This window comes from Argentina silus (genome assembly GCF_951799395.1).
Source record: "Argentina silus genome assembly, chromosome: 1".
NCBI classification, from domain to species: domain Eukaryota; kingdom Metazoa; phylum Chordata; class Actinopteri; order Argentiniformes; family Argentinidae; genus Argentina; species Argentina silus.
This window is the reverse complement of record NC_139655.1, coordinates 19353582-19373741: the sequence shown is the minus strand read 5'-3', so window position 1 is coordinate 19373741 and position 20160 is coordinate 19353582. Positions and strand designations below refer to the sequence as shown.

At 43.3% G+C, this 20160-nt stretch overlaps 1 protein-coding gene across 2 annotated transcripts in view; it reads right to left on the bottom strand.

Moving 5' to 3' along the window:
• ablim2 (actin binding LIM protein family, member 2) overlaps positions 1-20160 on the bottom strand; it is a 42822-nt gene that overhangs the window by 6939 nt on the left and 15723 nt on the right. Inside the window, exons 4-19 of one of the 2 annotated variants that reach the window (XM_083673009.1) lie at positions 19746-19858; positions 19480-19606; positions 18358-18451; positions 14645-14732; positions 13855-13913; positions 12640-12717; positions 12200-12343; positions 11595-11627; positions 11066-11183; positions 10385-10636; positions 9686-9760; positions 5713-5814; positions 2809-2846; positions 2565-2679; positions 2320-2378; positions 379-439 (exon numbers count right to left, since the gene is read on the bottom strand). In XM_083673009.1, coding sequence (XP_083529135.1) covers positions 379-439; positions 2320-2378; positions 2565-2679; positions 2809-2846; positions 5713-5814; positions 9686-9760; positions 10385-10636; positions 11066-11183; positions 11595-11627; positions 12200-12343; positions 12640-12717; positions 13855-13913; positions 14645-14732; positions 18358-18451; positions 19480-19606; positions 19746-19858 — 1556 coding nt within the window. The remainder of the gene's footprint in view (positions 1-378; positions 440-2319; positions 2379-2564; positions 2680-2808; positions 2847-5712; positions 5815-9685; positions 9761-10384; positions 10637-11065; positions 11184-11594; positions 11628-12199; positions 12344-12639; positions 12718-13854; positions 13914-14644; positions 14733-18357; positions 18452-19479; positions 19607-19745; positions 19859-20160) is intronic. The other variant, XM_083673008.1, reaches the window with a different exon arrangement.

Below are 20160 nucleotides of genomic sequence, written 5' to 3'. Positions count from 1 at the left end.
ACGTCACACACACACACACACACACACACACACACACACACACACACACACACACACACAGACACACACACACACACAAATAAACACAAACACACACAAGCACACACACATCTGTTGCAACTCATGGCAAAATGATGTGGCTCCTGGACCCCTTGAGCTAAAACTCCCTCACCTGAACCTCTTGTCATTAAATCTGCAGCTGCAGCTGCATCAAAATAACATCACAGACCTGCCAGAAGTTGCCTCTACACACTGATCTAAGATCAGAAACTTTTTTTAATATAAGATTATATCTGCTTATCAGGTCCAACATGGCAGTACATGGCAAGTGGCATTGCAGATCTAGTATCATAGATCTATGGAGTATCTTGATCTTACCTCTCATTCCTCCCCAGCTGTGGGAGTCCTGGTCTGGGTCATCATCTGGAAGGTCGGCAGCCTGGAGAGAACACACACACACGCACACACACAGACTCAGTTAAGACTAAAAACAGGCAAGGTCAAACTCCCTACCCCATCCGGCCATATTTTACAGTTACCGTATGCCGTATACCGTATGCCGTATACCGTACATTGCCAAGCATTCACAGATGAGGGCAGACTTTAGTTTTGTATAGGATTGCTGTTACTCCACACTACTTTTTGAGGGTAGTTACAGTCCAAGAGAGTTGACTCCCACACTCCCAATCGTGAACTGACAGGACTTCTCACTGTGTCTAACCTTGTTTGGGTTGGCTATGTGCATTATTTCTGGTTTGGTTCAAGCTTCAGTCTTAATGTAACTGGATCTCTGTTTTTTAAACACATGATGGATATCTCAGGGGGAGAGAGAGAGAGGGGGGGGGGGGGGGGCAGAATAACAACTTTTCCTTTCATAGCTTAGGAGATAAATCTAAACTACATCCACCATAATCATACTGTACATAAACCATATATTAAAACCACAAAACGTATCCATCATGCCCTAACTGGCTGCATCGAGGCAATAGCCAATCAAGTTAAATAATTATAACAGAACAGTTTGTTGTAAAGCTCAACAAGTCTGACATGGTCTTCATTTGTCATTTCCTCCTTAGTCCAGTCAGTCTCTATCCCCCCCTTGTCTACCCCAACTCTATCCATCAACAAACACATACAGTATGAGCATCAATAACACATCATTAGAGTTCAACCAAATACCCCCAGCTGAATCCAAATAATCATAATAAACTACTTTAACAAGGCCTGTGGTGAGAATAGTACTGAATGATACATGGAATCTGATATCAAAGCTGTGAAAGAAGTTTCCTCGCTCCAAGAATCTAGACTCTAGATTTAGAAAAATACAAAACTCTTAACCTCTGCTTCATGACTTCCTGTGTTAATGATAAGTCAGAATGTTTGATTCAGTAGTTTTGAAATCATAGTCTCGAGTCCTTGTGTCCTTTCTTTTCTCCCCTGATCACTGATATGACAAGAAATTCAGGACTTTCATCTCCCTTTCATCTATTAGTGATGATAATATAAAGGACAAAAGGAAATGAAGTAAGTTGAAATTATGAAGAGAGCCAAAGCCTCTCACGGATGAGGTCTACATTTTCCCTTGGCCATTTACACAACTCAATGGCAGGAAAAAGAGATACACATCTAAGAGCCATCTAGTGGTAAATTTAAGCACTGCACACAGAACTGGCAAGTCTTCCTCCCAGCAATCAGTGCAGCACCTTTTTTAATAAGCGGTGAGCTGAGCGAGCCTTAAAAGCAATGTCTTTTAAATGGACTTCTAATCTCAAACATGCTTGGTTAAGCTTGTCTGTATGGCGACAGGCACACCTCATTTCCACTTATGAGGCACTTTCCAGTACCTCATAGAACTCTGTGTTCTGTAGAGAGGCCAAATGGAACCAAACCACCCCCTGGACTAACCAATGCCAAAGTCTCACCCCACAGCCCCCTAATGAATGAGATATGCTAGGAGAACACTTATTCTAAATGCTAGGTTTAATTGGTGCACTACATTGGATCATTGGGGTCCACATGTGGGGTTGGCGCATACTACTTACAGACAGCTGGTACTGAGGGACAATCGAATGTGTGTGTGTGTGTGTGTGTGTGTGTGTGTGTGTGTGTGTGTGTGTGTGTGTGATGCTTTTCCTCTGACGGAGAGAGACAGCAGTACATGACTCGTGATGAAGGCGCTCGACACAATAGCTAAGCAATGACAGTCAGATGTGAGGGGTGAGACAGTGTCACGCATGTTGACTACAGAGGAGGACCTCACTACTCTGGCTTCCTCTTACATACAGCCATACTACATAGTATTTGAGCATGAGAACTCACCTTGTATATGCCATTTCTTCCATATCCAGGCAGGGAAGCAGACTTATTGTAGGGGAAATCTGTGGAGAAGGAATTTGTTGTTATAGTCACATAGAGTGTACAACATGCATAGAGACTGAATCATTGGCTCTCTCTTCAACACTTTCAACCTGATGATATACTGTAAGTGCATCCACGCTAACTGGCGACTCATTGGTGGAGGCCATGCCAGTCAAGTGAGGGTGTGAGTGTGATAGATTACTCACTGGGCTGGGAGGTGTCAGTGGGAAGGCTGCAGGTGGACTTGCGGGGGTCCAGGAGGTCCTCTGGGACTGACTGTCCATCTATCTCACTCTTTAGGATCATCCAACTGGTCCTTGTCTAACACACACACATACAGAGACACAGAGATCATGGATGATGGAAAGGCAAATGGACAGACGGAAAATATGTTTTATGAAATGTGATATTCAGAAAAACCAAGATAAACCCAGACTAACAGACACCTACCTTTATGTCATCTCCTTCCTGCCAGGATGTTCTAGAGGCTGTAAAATAGTCATACAGTATGTTACAAACCGCACAACTATTTTACAGCATACAGAACAGCACATGTGACTGTATCACACATCTGTCAAACAGCTATGCTATGCATAGAGTGCATCTTATGGTAAATCAACATGACAACATGACAGCATCATCACGAGACAGCCTGAGAATCTCCAAAGGGGCCATGCAGTTTCCTGCTTTAAAACAACAACAAAAACATAAACAGCAACGACCATACTGTAGTAACAATACTATGCTACAGTGTAACTACGACAGAATTGTTTGCACAAACGACCAGTGGAAAACATCAAATACTAAAATAGTAGCGAGAGTTGCTGTGGAGGATCTATCTCTTGTTCATGACCTAAAGCCTGAACACACACTAGAACACACACAATCTAAACTGTGGACTCATATGTTAAAAAAAAGACCATAAGAGATACATAGAGTACGGTACATGCATCCATATTCAACATCTATATGTTTGAAATACAGCACACATACACACACGCACACGCACACACACACACACACACACACACACACACACACACACACACACACACACACACACACAGGCCTATAATGATCCATGGCAAAAAAGCAACTATACATTAAAACACATTAAAAACAAAGTGGACATTAAGTGGACAACACATTGACAAAGACACCATCAATACACAACACCAAGTGATTCATGTTTCCAACCAATCACAATGGACACACTAACAACACAATCAGGTCTTGCATTCACAACACTACCAGCAACCAATGAGCTACTGAGATGAATGTGGGCACGCATGGAGTGATGACCAGAAAGAATATCAACACAACACCAGTACCAAAGATGTAGCCACTGTGGGTTTCCATATCAGGCTTTTAACTCAGGCAACAAAGAATTGCACTGCATATCAGATCAGATCAGGTCGAATACATTGTCAAATACCAGTGTACTTGAAAGTACTTGATTTTGCTTTGAGTATGTACTTCTGGTACTATTCTATTGGTTTCATTGTGCAGGACACACCAGGCAAAGTAAATCAGGCTCAGTAAATAGTTTATTTAAAGTGGCACTCAGTTTCTGAACCTACAGAGCCTCATTTGAGATAAGACTCCATGGAATTGAAGTTCTACTTGAGATTGAAGTGACCAGTGCACTCCAAGGTTTATAGAGTAGAACTCTGAGAGGTAAAAGCCTTTTCAATAGAAACAGACTGAGTGAGTATGGGTCAGTATGAGCCGTATGGACAGGCGACATGCAACACATCGTGCAGAGACAGAGGTTAATGTAGAAAGTGGACTGTACCATGCTGTTTGTAGATAGGGGGTTTTCTATAAATATTATCTTTGACCTTAGTCTCTGAAGATGGAGGAGAGGCAGAGAGAACATGAAAGAAGCCAGGATGAAAGGAAGAGAAAGAAAGAAAGAGAGAGAGAGAGAATGAAAAAGAGGCATGAGTTAGCAGTTATTGAGGGGTGGAATAGCAGAGGGAAGGGCAGCAGCATATGCTTGATTCAATGCAGGACATCTGTAGTTTTATTATATCTGGCACATCAGAGCTTTTTCTCTGAAATCATCACCTGCTGAAATTGTTCATGCCACACATACAAAACATAACATTGTGGTAATGTAAATCAGAAACCCAGGGAAACAGATCAGTTGGGCACCCTAAAAACACTCACATGAAATGGTAAATGGCTAACTATATATTTCATTTCATTTCAATAATTGCATATATTCATAAAATAAGTACAAAGAAAATTCTAATTGAAGCACATCATTCATGACTGTATTTAGAAAAAAACATATTAGCATAATACAAATATAAAACCAAACTCAGAATAAATAAAAGGGCAACTGATGTAATTGACAAGAGTGCTATTGCATGTTTGTCTCAAGCTGATCTAATCCATCTTAATTTCATTGGACCCAAACACGATTCTGTCAGAGATACTTAGTAACAACTGTCACACATTAACTACACTTTGCTCTTTTTAGGAACAATGACTCATCAAATTCAACACATGTGGGTCATTTCCTGCACTGTTTCAGCGACTGCCAGAGTTGGAAACAATAGACGTATAAAAGCAATCAATACAATAGTTAGAGAGACCATTAAAGAGATAATCGCTTTGTTCATTTAAGTCAACAGCATCCAAGTATGGAGCTTTTTTTTCAAGTAAGCGACACTTTAATTGTTAATGGAAGCAATGTGGTGGATCAATGGAATTTTACTAGTAGAAAAACCAATGTCACGAGCAATACACTATAAAAATGTCAATACTTATCAAGTAAATTTGACAGATTTACAGAGAGCAGTCTAGATCTGTCAGCCAGTTATGATGTCATCAAAAATGGACATGTGAACCTTGTGATACCAGTATGTGGTGGCATTACAAGGTGATATTACAGTAGGGCTATTGAGTGGTACACACAGTACTTAACATAATATAGAGAGACACAGGCTAGAGAGAGAGACAGAAACAGAGACAGAGACAGAGACAGAGACAGAGACAGAGACAGACAGACAGACAGACAGACAGACAGACAGACAGACAGATAGACAGACAGACAGACAGACAGACAGACAGACAGACAGACAGACAGGTACAAATACAGAGACATACAATAGCTCAGACAGAAAGACAAGTAGAGAGATGACCAACAACACATAAAAAGACAACAGGAGGACAGTGAGAGTAAAGGGCAGGTTCAACTCCAGACATGAGAGGTCACTTTACATCCATATGTAGTTGTTACCTTGTCAGACCTGGACAGTAGACGGTGGGAGGCAATAAACAGGGAAGGAGCGAGGGAGGTCAGGGGTCAGGGGTGAGAGAGCGAAGCGGCGAGGTAAAGCCTACCTGGTACATGGAAATGCCGGGGGGCAGCCACGTACGTAGAGGAGGGAGATTTGCCGTCGGAATAAGTGGACAAACTGGGGGTACTCCGACCACTTTCACTACCTCCATGGGGAAAGGGGGGGGGGGGGCAGCAAGAGTGGTGGACAAAAAAGAGGGGCAAAGAGGGAGAGTTATGCTGTGCTTTATTGGTCAAAGCTGAACTGTCACTACAATTATCAAGTTGACTTGATAACCCTGCCATTTAGAAATCAAATAACATTTCTTGCACCATTGTAGTTTATGACCATCATGTAAAGGGAGAAGGTACTTTACATTTAACAAATGCATTGCGGACGTGAAAGCATGTTAAAAAGTGTGTGTGTGTGTGTGTGTGTGTGTGTGTGTGTGTGTGTGTGTGTGTGTGTGTGCGTGTGTCTGTGTGTCTGTGTGTGTGTGTGTGTGTGTGTGTGTGTGTGTGTCTGTGTAGGATTATGACCACAGTCCAACACAATGCATTGTGTCATACAGGCTGGGTGATTAAGTTACTGGCACCTTGCAGGCCAGAGCTAATACACATCTACATTCAGAGCTTAGAACAGAGGGAGAGTGGAGAGAAAGACAAGAAAGTAGGAGGAAGAGAAGAGATGAGAGGGATTTTAGTTGTGTGAGCACACACACTCCCTTTGTGAGAGGAACAAAAGGCTGAGCAAAGCAGCGGCTGGGATGCAAGGGGATGATGTCATTCTGAGACACACACACACACACACACACACACACACACACACACACACACACACGCACACACAGGGCTGTTAGTGCAGGCCTCAGTGTATCTGCAGGGCAGCTCCTCCACACATCTGGAGCTGAGGCAGGTCTCTAAGCCTGAGGGACGGGGGAGGTCAGAGGAGGGGGCCTGGACTGGGAGGATAGGAGCAGGGGAGGGGGGGGAAATGACCCATCAACTATGCCATCTATAAATAAGCATATAATTAGTGTGGTAGCTTTTCATCATATAGGAACTTATAATGCTAAGATCTTTGCTTTTTGCCACTGTGCCATTTATCCCTCCGACTCTCTCTCTTTTTTGTCTCTTTGCTTGTTCTCTACCTCCCTTATGCTCCTCTTCTTATCATCTCTCTCTCTCACTCTCTGTGTCTCCATTACTCATTACTACAGTCATATTTAAACATGATATATATACTGTATATATGTTATACTATTTCTAATTGTGTGAGAGGGATACACATCCACAAACACAATCACTCAAACACTTAAATATACTCTCACCAAGTAGACAGTGAACCTGATAGCCCATTAAAACCAAACACAGTATATAAAAACAACCAGCACTCTTTCATGCGGTGTTAGGAACCGCTTGAGCCTGAAAGGCAAGCAGCCCAGAGCACCATGTGATGTGCCACTGCAACTGGCAACCAGACCCCAAATTACAGCTCCGCCACTCCACTCTTTCATTCCTCCATTCCTTCTCTTTCATCTTCCTCTCTGAAAACTTTACTTTCCATCTCTCTGCCTTTCTATGGAAAAACCACATTAACCTTAGACAGCCCATCTGATTTATAGTGCAAACGTTCAGCTGCAACTTAATCCGTCTATCTCTTCTTTATCTATTTTGTTCTCTCTCTTTCCCACTTTCTTTCTGCTCTCTCTCTCTCTCTCTCTCTCTCTCTATTTATTTATCTCTCTCTCTCTCTCTCACTGTTTTTGCTCATGAGACATTATCAGTCCCACAACAGTGAAATTCCCCACTTATCATGGAGCATTCCCTCTGAAGAGCCCAGTAAATCTGCCTGATAGTCAAAAGGCCTGATGGATATTAGAGTGGGCCTCCACAGTTTGGCTGATCTTGCTGCTGAGCCTGTGTTGGGTAGTGCTGAGGGATCCATTTTCGTTATCTCATTTCTTTATGCAATTCAGTGATACTGTACAAATGACTCCCTAACACACGTTTATTGGTCAACGTTTCGGTCATGTCAACCATTTTCATGACACTAATTCAATACTCAGTACTGTGTGTGACTCATCTTGTGCTTCTGCCCCAGGCCACTGATCTAGATACTAGACCATTTCCCTTAATCATACTGTAGACCCACCCACACCACTACCACCATGTCAGCAACCCCCTCCCACACCCAAGAACAACCTGCACTTTCACCCAGATTCACTCCATACACAAACACCACCTGACACCAAGGGGTTCACGGTTAAAAAACGCTGGATAACAATAAAAAGACAAAGCATTGTCCAAAAAATATCAACAACAGCAAGACAAAAGAATATAGAAAGAAACAAGCAGTCATTTTCAAGTCAAGGGCAAGCCAACAGTTACATCCCACCAGACATACAGTATACTGCACTGTAGCACAAAACTAAAAACCACAGAATGGAAATTCATCAGCCACCTTCTTCTCAATACTACATGTAACTGAAATACACATACAGTGCCCTGCGTAAGTAATGGGACAGTGAAGCTTCTTTTGGCTCTACATTCCAAAAGTTTGAAATTTAAATCAAACATTACTATAAGGTTAAAGTAGAGATTCTCAGCTTTTATTTGATGGTATTTGTGTATATATTGGTTTCACCTGGTTTCAACTGGTGTTTCTGGTAAGTCAGGTGTGTTCCATCACATCATTTGTGCAGGCATAAGCGAGCTGTCAATGTGTAGTATTGATTCTAGGCTTTGCATTTGCCTTCGGAGTTTGCTATTGGTGTCTGTCAACAGGAGGACCAAAGAGGTGTCAATGAAAGTCAAGGAAGCCATTATTAGGCTGAATCAACATTTTGGAACAACCCCATAACAACTGTCCCACAGATCAGGAAAACTCTCCAGGGGGTAGGCGCGAATGTGTCAGAGACTACCCTCCGCAGAATACATCACCAGCCAAACTATAACGCTTCACTGCAAGGTGCAAACCACTAGTTATCCTCAAAAAGGATGGTCATGTTACAGTTTGCTAAAAAGTACCTAAAAAGCCTGCAGGTCTGGAAAAAAGGTATTGTGGATAGATAAGATGAATATTATCATGGACCAGAGTGATTGAAAGAGGAAAGTTTGGATAAAAAAGGATCTGGCCAAGATTTACAGCACACCACCTCATCTGTGAAACATGATGCAGGGGGTATTAGGTTTGGGCATATATAGCTGCCACTAGAACTTGTTAACTTGTCTTAATTGACGATTGTAACTGCTGACAGCAGCATAATATATTCTGAAGTGTACAGAAACATCTTGTCTGCTCGAGTGCAAGCAAATGCCTCCAAATTCATTGGATGGCACTTCATCATACAGTAAAACAATGACCCAAAACATACTGCCATAGCAACTAGGGAGTTTTTCAGGGTCAAAAAATGGAAAGGTCTTGACTGGCCAAGTCAATGTTCAGATTTAAATCCAATTGAACATGCATTTCATTTCCTGATGATAATATTTTAAGCAAAAAGACCTCAAAACAAACAACAACTGAAGATGGCTGCAGTACAGGCCTGGCAGAGCATCACCAAAGAACCCAGTGTCTGGTGGAGTCAATGGGTCGCAGACGTTAGGCAGTTATTGCATGCAAAGGCTTGTCCACCAAATACTCAACATTAGTGCTTAATTTGGACATTTGATAAATCTGTTGATCCCATTACTTTTGGGTACCCTGAAATAAGGAGACTATGCATAAAATGTGGTAATGTCTGAATGGTGAAACCAATATGTACACAAATGCCAGGGCACTGTATCAACATATCCACAAGTATGTACAGTATGTCCACAAGGTTCCCATGCAAAAAGAGAATACTAAGACAACCTGGAGACAAGAAGAGAAAATCTATCACAGACACAATAAGAAAGGGCAAGCAGAACAACAAACTGACTGGTCCCAACATGACACCTTGATGCACAACAAGAGACCCAACACAACCAGTAGGTACACAGAGAGAAAGAGAGACACAGAGAGAGAGGAGAGACCAGGGGGGTCTGGTGCTTTACCGGTCTGGTGAGGAGGTAAATTGAGGTGCAGGGATGTCCTAGGTTTAGGTTCGGATAGGGGGTCCTGTTTGAAGCCTAGGGGGGAGGATAGGGGGAGATGGAAACGAAGCACAGGGAGGTGGTTTGGCACATCACACCTGTGTGGTGAGTAAGGCAACCTCGTGCATGAGGAAGGGGGAAGATATAGTCCTTCAAATCTATAAAACAGTGCTCTAGTGTATGTTCAAGTGTGATAGGGAGTGGGTGGGGGATTGAGGGGCTCAAACTAGAGAAACAATAGGCCTCATTTGCAAAACCATTATTCCAAAGCAACAGCAACAGAAACCATGCAAATAATGTGGGATACACTGTTACATGACATATTTCCCCATATCTCATTAAAAAGTAAAACAGTAACTCTAAAACCCTCAATGTGATCCTTATACGAAACACAGTGTGGGCTATCTATAACTATCAATTGGTTTGGTGCACACAGCTAGGATGGGGTCCATTTACTGTCGTCACTCCAAGTGCAGGTCTACTTTAAAGGGCTCACATGAGGCCCAACTACAGTATCACAGCACTCCACACACCAGGAACCAAACCAAGTCCATCACAGAGTGGCCAGAGTGAGTCTCTAAATAGAGTTCACATACATAGAGACCATAGACCTGATCTGTGTTGGACTTGGCCGTGGCCCATACCAGCGTGCATCTGTACCTCTGAAGTAGGGGATGTAGTTGTGCTGCTGGAGCATGGCCAGGGTGGTGGGGTTGAGGGGCAGGGAGATACCCCCACATCCCCCTGGTGACCCAGCAGGGTATTTACCACCCCCTGAGTAGTGCATGGGGAGGGAGGAGGAGTCCCTAGCCCAGGTGGAGGGGTACTTATGGCCTCCCATGTACGCGGAGGGGAGAGGGAGGGAGTCATGTGCCTGGCCACTGTATCTACCACCAATGTATAGCTCTGGGCCTGGGCAGCCAATCAGAATGGATGAAACAACATATTCAGTCTCTCATGGAGGAAAATGGACATTCAACAAAAGTGCTTCTTTTTATCATAAAAGAACGCATTTTTGCCTTCATGCAGGGTGGTACAATTGTAAATTTACAATTACATCTGTAGTGCTGGCATTGCCGCCTCATTCAAAGAGGAGAATGGAGTGAAATTCATGAAATGTTGGCATAGGAAAATTCACAAGTGGAAAAAAGAACAGCAAGAAATGAATAGAATTCTGTAGTCAAATCAAAGGATTTGCATACAACAACATGATGTACGATAAAAAATAACATAGTTACTTATGTATTTTTTATATTACAATTATTATTTCTATAAATAGACATATAAATGCAGTATTTGATATACAATCACAATAGAAGGGAGAGAGGTTTGGGGGTGTACCTGGCCTGCTGTAGTTCTGGGGGGAGCGGGATGGGGTATATCGTCCATACCCCCCCAGGGAGCTGTTAGAGCTGGGGCTGGAGGGCCTCCTCTGACGGGGAGACTTCTCTCCATCACCCTGGAAACACACAGGAAATTATGTCATACACACCATACATTCAGCCAAATACCTAATACCAAACGTTCAGTCCCTCTGCAATCACAGTGGGGTATAATTATTGGACGGTATCAGAGAGGAATGTATTCTCCACATCTGATGACAATGATTACAGTGATATGCTTTTAATGGACGGGATCAATCACTTTATGGCCAGCATAGTTCCATGAAACACCCTTCTGACATCAAACACACACACACACACACACACACACACACACACACACACACACACACAGACAATGTACTAACACAATCATCCAATAACATTGCAGAAGTACTGTATAATACATAAAACAACGTTAAGGGGAATGGTCAAATGAGTCATTTGCGGGTGGAGCCCTGTATGAGGTCCATACTGTGGTATTTTACCTCTGTTAGCGTAGGAGAGAGCAACTGGGGTGACTGCAAATGAAGAAGGGGAGAAAGCAAATGAGTAAGATGAACTCACATGAGGTCACATGAGTTAATCAACAAACAATGATATGACATTTGTTAATATTGTAGTTAGCAGATTGGAAATGTTCATCTGGTTCAATGAATATGATCCAAAATATACCATTCCAAAGCAAATTGTGATATACAATCAAAACTATACAAAGTAGAATTGTGTGACCCATACATCTATTGATATAGATAATATATTTTGAATGTATGACCAATTTGAGACATTTTGTCAGTAAGCCATGAGAAACTGAAGGAATGAGTTAGCTTTACACTATAGGAAGTAAAACATGTCCTTTACTTCACTGAAGTGTTTCTGTGTACGACTGATGAATGAAGGTTAGTTCTTTTCTCTTAGTAAGGGAGAAAATGTTGAAGGGTCAGCTCTATGTATGCCTGTGGCGAGAGGGAGCGTGGGAAAAAGGAGAGAGAGAGAGAGAGACAGAGAGAGAGAGAGACAGAGAGAGAGAGAGAGAGACAGAGAGAGAGAGAGAGAGAGACCTCTTCCCCTCCATTCTTGTACCCTACAGTACCTCTCCGTAGTGTCTCTCTTCTGCAGGGTAGCTCACGTAGGGAGAGTAGGACAGCATGTCGGGCCTGTCTATGTTGTAGATGGCCTTGACCTTTGGAAGAGCAGCAAGGTCCTTATAGTCCAGCATTTCATCTCCTAGTTTGGCCTGAGACACAGAGGAATACAACAGTTCAGTGTTCAATTCAATTATCAATGAGAATAACTTTCAAGTGTATTCTATTGACTCTACTTTCTATGTAAATGAAGAGTTGAACTCTGAAGCAGTGGTCACCAATCTTGGTCCTGCTGAGCTGCAGGGTGCACAGGATTTTGCTCCAGCAAATGGAACAAACGTTGTTACATCCTGTCACTCCGGGACCAGGATAGATAACCACCAGTGTTCTCATGTTCTTTTGCTGCCCTGTCACTGGCCCCTGGTGGTGAGGGAAGGTTAGTGCTTACATAGATGACCCTGCTGGGGGAGCCAGATGTACTGGAGGCTGGGACAGAGGTGATACTCTCAGATGAGGTCCTGGTCACCTGCAACATCCACAACAAGGGGATTAACTGGTTGTTGTTAATAGGAACAGGGAATAGGTAACGAGAAGTAAAGAGAGAGAGAGAGAGAGAGAGAGAGAGGGAGAGAGAGAGAGAGAGAGAGAGAGAGAGAGAGAGAGAGAGGGAGCAGACCTTAGAACTAAACTACATGCTGTGAATACAGTATGTATAATACAGTATTTATCTTTAACTAAAAGCTCATGCTTCACCTCTGCAAACCTAAGTGAGTCCAGATTTAGTGCATGTTTAAGACTAGAATTGCCTACGTTAATCGCTAACATATAACTCATCTACTCAAAATCTTCTAGTACAACATTAACAACATTCTAACAACATTCCTGGTAAGTGGTGTAGTGAGCAAAAATGTCCCCTGACACATACTGTGACTGTGATGTCAGACAAACACAGTACAGTTGGTCATTAGTGAATCTCCACTGGGTTCAAAGTGATCAGTGCCAACTTCATCAAGCTGTGACAATACTACCCTCTGCAGCAGTGGTCACCAAACCTGGTCCTGGAAAGCTACAGGGTGCGCAGGCTTTTGTTCCAGCACAGCACAGATTCCACCAATCGAGTCATCATGACCTTGATTAGTTGAATCAACAGGTGTGTTAATGCGGCGCTGGACCAGAGTTGGTGACTCCTGCGTCACAGCGTTGGTCAGTGTGCGGTCACATGATCACATGATCAGGCCAACAGGTTTTATGGGTAAGGGAGTGCTGTGGCCTATAGGTGGACAGGCCCGCTAGGTGGCTACAGAGCGTGAAGCCAGTCAGGGGTTGAAGTTCAGGGGTAAAGGGCAGGGTCAACCCATGCAGAGAGTGAGGGGATGAGAGGAGTTGGGCTGGGGTTGGGCTGTACGTCACAAACCTGATGCTCAGGGACGTCATTGAGCTGTATCCGCACCTGCTTCTGGGAACAAGAGCTGAATTATATTGGGGAGGGAGGGGGAGGGGGGGGCTGGTATGCAACTGATACAGAGTTACTGTAGGGTAGAGAACCCTGGGTAACAGGTCCTGTCTGTGTGGTAGTAGATTGTGTGGGAGTGCCACCTCGTGTCTGTGACCTGGTTCCTTGTAATGAGTTCTTAATGAGGCATACTGTATACTGTACACTCACCTTACTCTTCTCCTCCTGTCTGGCTGCCTGTCTGCATGGAGGGTGCCAGATAGAGGAACCTGAGGGAGAAAGAGGGAGAGAGTATCATTGATTGTTCATATCCAAAGTTAATTTCTGACCCCAGTGTCCATCAAAGAAACACAAACACCATTTTGAGGGCTGTTACATGACTCATCTGTCTGTTTATTTTCCTCATTCTCTCCCTGTCACAGAGAATTATGCTCATACCAGCCCTAATCTCCGGAAGCCATTTCCACAAGGAAATGTATTGCTGTCGGATGGCTAAGAGATGGCAGGGAAAGAGTTGAAGTAAATCACAGCCTGGAGCCAAGTTAACAGCTCCTGTTCCTCTGGGAGCAGTAAATAAAAGGGCTGTGTGTGTGTGTGTGTGTGTGTGTGTGTGTGTGTGTGTGTGTGTGTGCGTGTGCGTGTGCGTGTGCGTGTGCGTGTGCGTGTGCGTGTGCGTGTGCGTGTGCGTGTATGTGGTGATTCATACCACTGCCATAAATTCATATCGTAATCCAATTCATTAGCCATAGACTGATCTACTGTAGGTTTATAGCAGCTGGCCTATTACAGAAGTTCATTTCTATACTGATTTATATGGATATTTTTGTGTTTCTCTGTCCATTTCTGACGGAAGAGAAAGTGAAAGAAAGAGGGACAAGGAGGCAGAAAAAGAGGGAGGCAGAGAGTCAAAAAGAGGGAGGGATGAAAGAAAATGAGAGGGAGATAGAGGTTGAGAGAGAGATAGAGGTTGAGAGAGAGATAATGAGGGGTAGAGGTTTACCTTGAAGGTACATCTCCTCTCCCTCTCCGAACATCTGCTCACACCTGGCACAACGGGCACATGTAGGGTGGTAGTGCTTCTCCCCAGCCTGAGGCAGACAGACAAACAGACAGACAGACATGAGGTCATACACCAGACTGGACCAAGTGGAAACACAACACTGAGATACATGATACTGGAGTCACAGACGAAGCAGATAGAACCATATCTGTAATAATGCTGCAGATACATTCAAACACCTTGTTTTTTAAATATATTTTTTTAAATATGTGATACAGGGCTTTTATCTAGTAGAAATTACACCAATAACCCTTTTTCAAAAGTAATTCCACACAAAGACATATCATGGTGCAGCTTACAGAATGCACTGAGACAGCATTTTGGTATGAAGCTTTATTGGTTTACAGAGAGCTGACACAGCTGGATGAGCCATTCCCTCAAGTTCCTGTAAACTAATTCAAATTCATTTCGCTTATTCAATTTACATTACTAATTAAAGGGGAGCCTGATAGTCCTAACATTAAAGAAACTGCAATACTAATGCTGAACACACGAGGGTGCTCTGGTATAACAAAACACTGCTATGTACTGTCCCATTGCAGAGAGATACCGACTATCGGATTACTAATATAACTAACAATCTCTACAGTTCTGGACTATTAACTGAGTGACTAGGGTATCTACAGAATTGCTCTCATCTATTTGAACACATAATCAGATGCTAATCTCATGATACAGTAGCCACCACTTAGTACCTACTGTATATAATTCCACATTCTTGCTGTCTGGGGTGCTAGAGCTGATGTATGTGTGTATATTATTGTGGTGATGTCAAGGTGTGGATTGCATTAAGGTTGCGTTTGCAAAAGCACTAATCATTCATTCGTTCACAACCCTTAGAGGTGGCAAAAATGTGCTAAAAAAAAGTTCTGTCCCTAGCTCTCTCTCCCCTCTCTTTCTCTTTGTCTGTCTCTCTCTCACCCTTTGCAGTTTTATGGCAAACAAAAAATGTACAGAATGTCTCATAACCAACATGACATTCTCTCACATTCACCTGAATAACTCTTCATATATATAATATAATAACTCTTCAATAACGCCCCTAAAAGCTCTCCTTCTCTCACTGAAATGTCCCATCATGCCTCATGATGGGCTTATTACCCACAACCCCCTGGGGCGGTCAGGCCTGCTCTTCCTGCATCATGTCTCATGGCAATGGGACATCAGGAAATAGCCTATCAGCTCCCTCTTTCCTGGATAACACCCTGTCTCATGCTTATCTCTGAGGAGCGGAACTTCTCTGAGAGAGAGGAAGTTCCCTTTGAAACTCTACGGCATAGCTTTCAAATGATACACCATGATAAGAGGCCAGGATGGGATTCACATAAAAAAAAATAGAAGGTATGACAGTGGAGGAAAGTAGATAATGCTTGAACTGTATGAAAATACAGTACTTCCTTTGTAAACTTGCTGGGGAAAATGCCAGTTGTTGCATATAGACAAGGTTTTGAGTTCCTAAAATGATGAGCTGGCAGTTTGAATGGAGGCCCTATGGGTTGTCATGTTTGAGGTTTGTGATGGAGGTGTGGGTTTGATACGGTTGTGTTTTGGGTTATGGACATGGTCACCAGGTGCAGAACTGTTAAAAGAGGTGAGAGGAAGGTTGCCCTTCTAATTATATTTATTTCTCTCTCTCTCTCTCTCTACCCCTCTCTCTCTGCTCCCCCCCCCCCCCCCCCCAATTACCCTCAGTTTTTTGGGCTAGGCAGGCAGGGGAGGTGATCCATTTAGAAACTCATAATGGATTTAGGGTAAGTGAGGTTAGAGCAGGGGGGAGGGGAGCAGCTGAACAGATTTGGGTGTGCAGAGAAGCATTACATTGTCTGCTCTCTTTGTCCTGTCTTTAAAACCATCCAACCAAAAACAGATCAATATAGGACCTAAAACCTTTTCTTCCTCTCCCTTCTACCTTTTTAACCTGCACCATAACCCTATTCACTCTCTGTCCTGCACTATGGACTTTGTGTATTACTCAGCTCTCTCTCCATAAATGTACTGTATGCACATTTATTTTTATCTAATCCATATCTGCTGAGACTCTGTTCATCAACAGAAACCAAACTCCCCTCTATCCATGACCACTCAACTGAAGGCCTCTCTATTGACTTATCCGTTTGTGCACCATGCCTTGATGAAATTCAAATGCCATGACATTTAACGGCAAAAATCCCTGCCATTCCTCTAAAGTGCAGGGTACATGTGACTGAGAGTAACCCTGCTAACTATGACCAGTATGCAATGTACTGTGATTTGGTCTGAGAATAGCTGTATTAATAAATACAATAAATTCCTGCAAATAGTGAAGGTCAAAGATATTTGCTGTACCATAGCCAGAGTTTTAGGATGTAGCCTTAATGCTGATCTTGTATGGTGACACAAACCACCGCCGTGACCCCTTTTTCCTCTCTGCAATGTTATCACACACATACAGTACACACACACGTCATGTCCTTTAATCTATGTCTGACTGACTGGGGTTGGCGGTCTTCAGGCCACAGACCCAACACTGTAGGGCCTAGAAACATGTAACACAGATGAAATATATACCACTCCTGGCATGATGATATATGTATACTAGATTTTGTGTGATGATGTGATGCAAAGAGGGATAAAAGAGACAAGCATGGTCATCATGTTTCTACAACTGTTCCAAGCCCTGGAACCGGACACGAGTTTATGAAAGGGGAGAGTGTGAGAGAGAAAGGGAGATGTGAAGGGAGCATTGTTGTTTCTTCCATAACTGTGTGTCTGTTCAACGGGAGTTACGGCGCGTTTCCAAGACCCCCTCTAAGAGCCTTCCTTCCCCATGTTCCCCTGCTCCCTCCCCCCAGAGAGAGTATCCCATAACCCTCCGCTCTACCGTTGTAAAACAAGCTTCTTTTCACTGAAGTCATCTCACACTCATTGATTTCTACCCCTGTTCTCTCTCTCTCTCTCGGTGGAGGGTCCGATTCAAGGAGGTAGATGTGACAATGATGCCTTATTTTTGCTGAAGCAGATCTTGACAGTATATCTTGTTTATTATTTCAACAACAACAAAAACAGACTAGTGTTGTTTTGACTATAGCATTGGATGATACCTAATGGATGACGTGAATATATTTGTTGTAAACAAATAAGAACATTTGAGAGTTGTATCTCACTGAATGCAATTGTATTAAGTAATTAAGTGTGTGTGTGTGTGTGTGTCTGTGTGTGTGTGCATGCGTGTGAGAGAGAGAGAGAGAGAGAGAGAGAGAGGGGGGGGAACCGAGAGGACGGGAGGAAGGGAATAGAGAGAGGAGAGGGTCAAAGCCATTAGCCCAGAGATAGAGAGGGAGCAGGGGACGCTCAGGAGGTAGAGATGGAATAAACAAACAGGCAGACCACAGACACTGGATATCTGTAGTCTAGTCTCGAAGGACTAACAGGAAAGAATGAATGGTTTGAGTAAGCACTGCATCTGAGTAGAATAAAGTCACTAGACACTGATCGATCTCAGGTCAGTTTTATGTTTTCCCCTAATGGTGAATGGAAGGATTGCGGGAGGGTAGTCTGATCCAAGGTCTGTGCCTATGAGGAAGTTGTACCTGAAACCATAGAAGCTTATACAGAAGATTCATTTCATCCATCCATTGTTCCAGCACTCCACCCATAGATTCATACATACGTACCTCCAGTACTTTCCCAGTGATGTACTTCTTGCAGCTCTCACACTGGATGCCATACATGGCATGGTAGTCCACCTCACAGTAGGGGATCCCATCCCTGCAAGAGAGAAATAATCAGCTACCATCAAATACTCTCTCTATGGGTGACATCCAGTTCTGACAGGTGGTGTCTGAGGAACGACACACACAGAGATCTCTGTTGAGGTAAAACACATAAAGTGAGAGACATCGTCATAATGTGACATGGACAGAAGCCCACATGGGAGACTACAAGAGGATCATAAGCAAGTAGAACTGAGCTAAGGCTGTGGAGGTTGGCACAGTAATTAGGTTTCGTTGAGAGATGCGAAGGATGGTGTTGTAGGGAGGTTGTAGGGAGGTTGTGTTGAGGTCTGGGGAGCATGGTGTTGTAGGGAGGTTGTAGGGAGGTTGTGTTGAGGTCTGGGGAGGATGGTGTTGTAGGGAGGTTGTAGGGAGGTTGTGTTGAGGTCTGGGGAGCATGGTGTTGTAGGGAGGTTGTAGGGAGGTTGTGTTGAGGTCTGGGGAGGATGGTGTTGTAGGGAGGTTGTAGGGAGGTTGTGTTGAGGTCTGGGGAGGATGGTGTTGTAGGGAGGTTGTAGGGAGGTTGTGTTGAGGTCTGGGGAGGATGGTGTTGTACGGTCATACCATGTCAAATCAACAAGCCATGACACCCACCATCTCAGATTGTTCTCAAATGGTTTCTATCATTTGAAACAGATAATATAAGATAAATAAGCTAATTGACTGTACCAAAATTGGCCGTTTTCATTTTTTGGGATTCATATAATATTCAATATAATTCAAACCCCAAATCTGATTTGGACATAAATCCTACCAGATAATGATTAAGGAATGAGGAATCCAAAACAATGGTCAAAAGAACCCTCCAAACCCCTCCTTTAGAAGATTTTGTGGACCAGTATGGAATACCAGTTCTGTATGTCTGACAAGTAATATGTAGCTGCGTCTTGGGGTGTTGTTTCTTCATACTTTATAATGTATATCTGGTTAATCTGGTAATCTGGGTGTTGTCCTGTCCAAATATATTAGTCATTGAAGTTGTGTGTCTGGTGTTGTAGGGAGGTCGTGTTAAGCAGAACTCACTTGCTGATGTACTCTGCGTTGAGCACCTTGTTGCAGACCTTACACTTGAAGCAGCCAAGGTGCCAGTGCTTGTCCAGCGCCACCAGAGACTGCTCATTCTTAAACTCCTTCCCACAGCCACAACAGTCTGGACACAGAGAATGATAGAAATAGAGAGAGAGAGAGACAAGTTAAGAACCATGCATTACTAAATATAGTTGAAATGATTGAAATCTTAAGATCCCAACCAGATACAAGACAGATAGAGCTAGAGTTCTCTAACTCACTGTGGACGGCCTGTATGGGTGCAGGGCTGTTGGCAGGCAAGGGCTGTGTACATTTTTGGCAGATACACTCTTTCCCGTTAAACGTCACCCGGTCACCGGCAGGGAACGGCTGTCTGCACACACACACACACACACACACACACACACACACACACACACACACACACACACACACACACACACACACACACACACACACACACACACACACAAAACACATGGTCATAACTTAATCAATATGTTTATGTTATGTTTATATGTTAGTGGATACAATTCCCATTGCATCAGACAATATCTTATTGACCATCTGACTTAAAGTGGAACCTCTACAGTATCTCTTGCTGTGCTACTTGCTATGTTACTGTGTTCAGTTCAGACTGTCAGGTTAAAAGCTTCAGTAAAGAGATGATTCAGT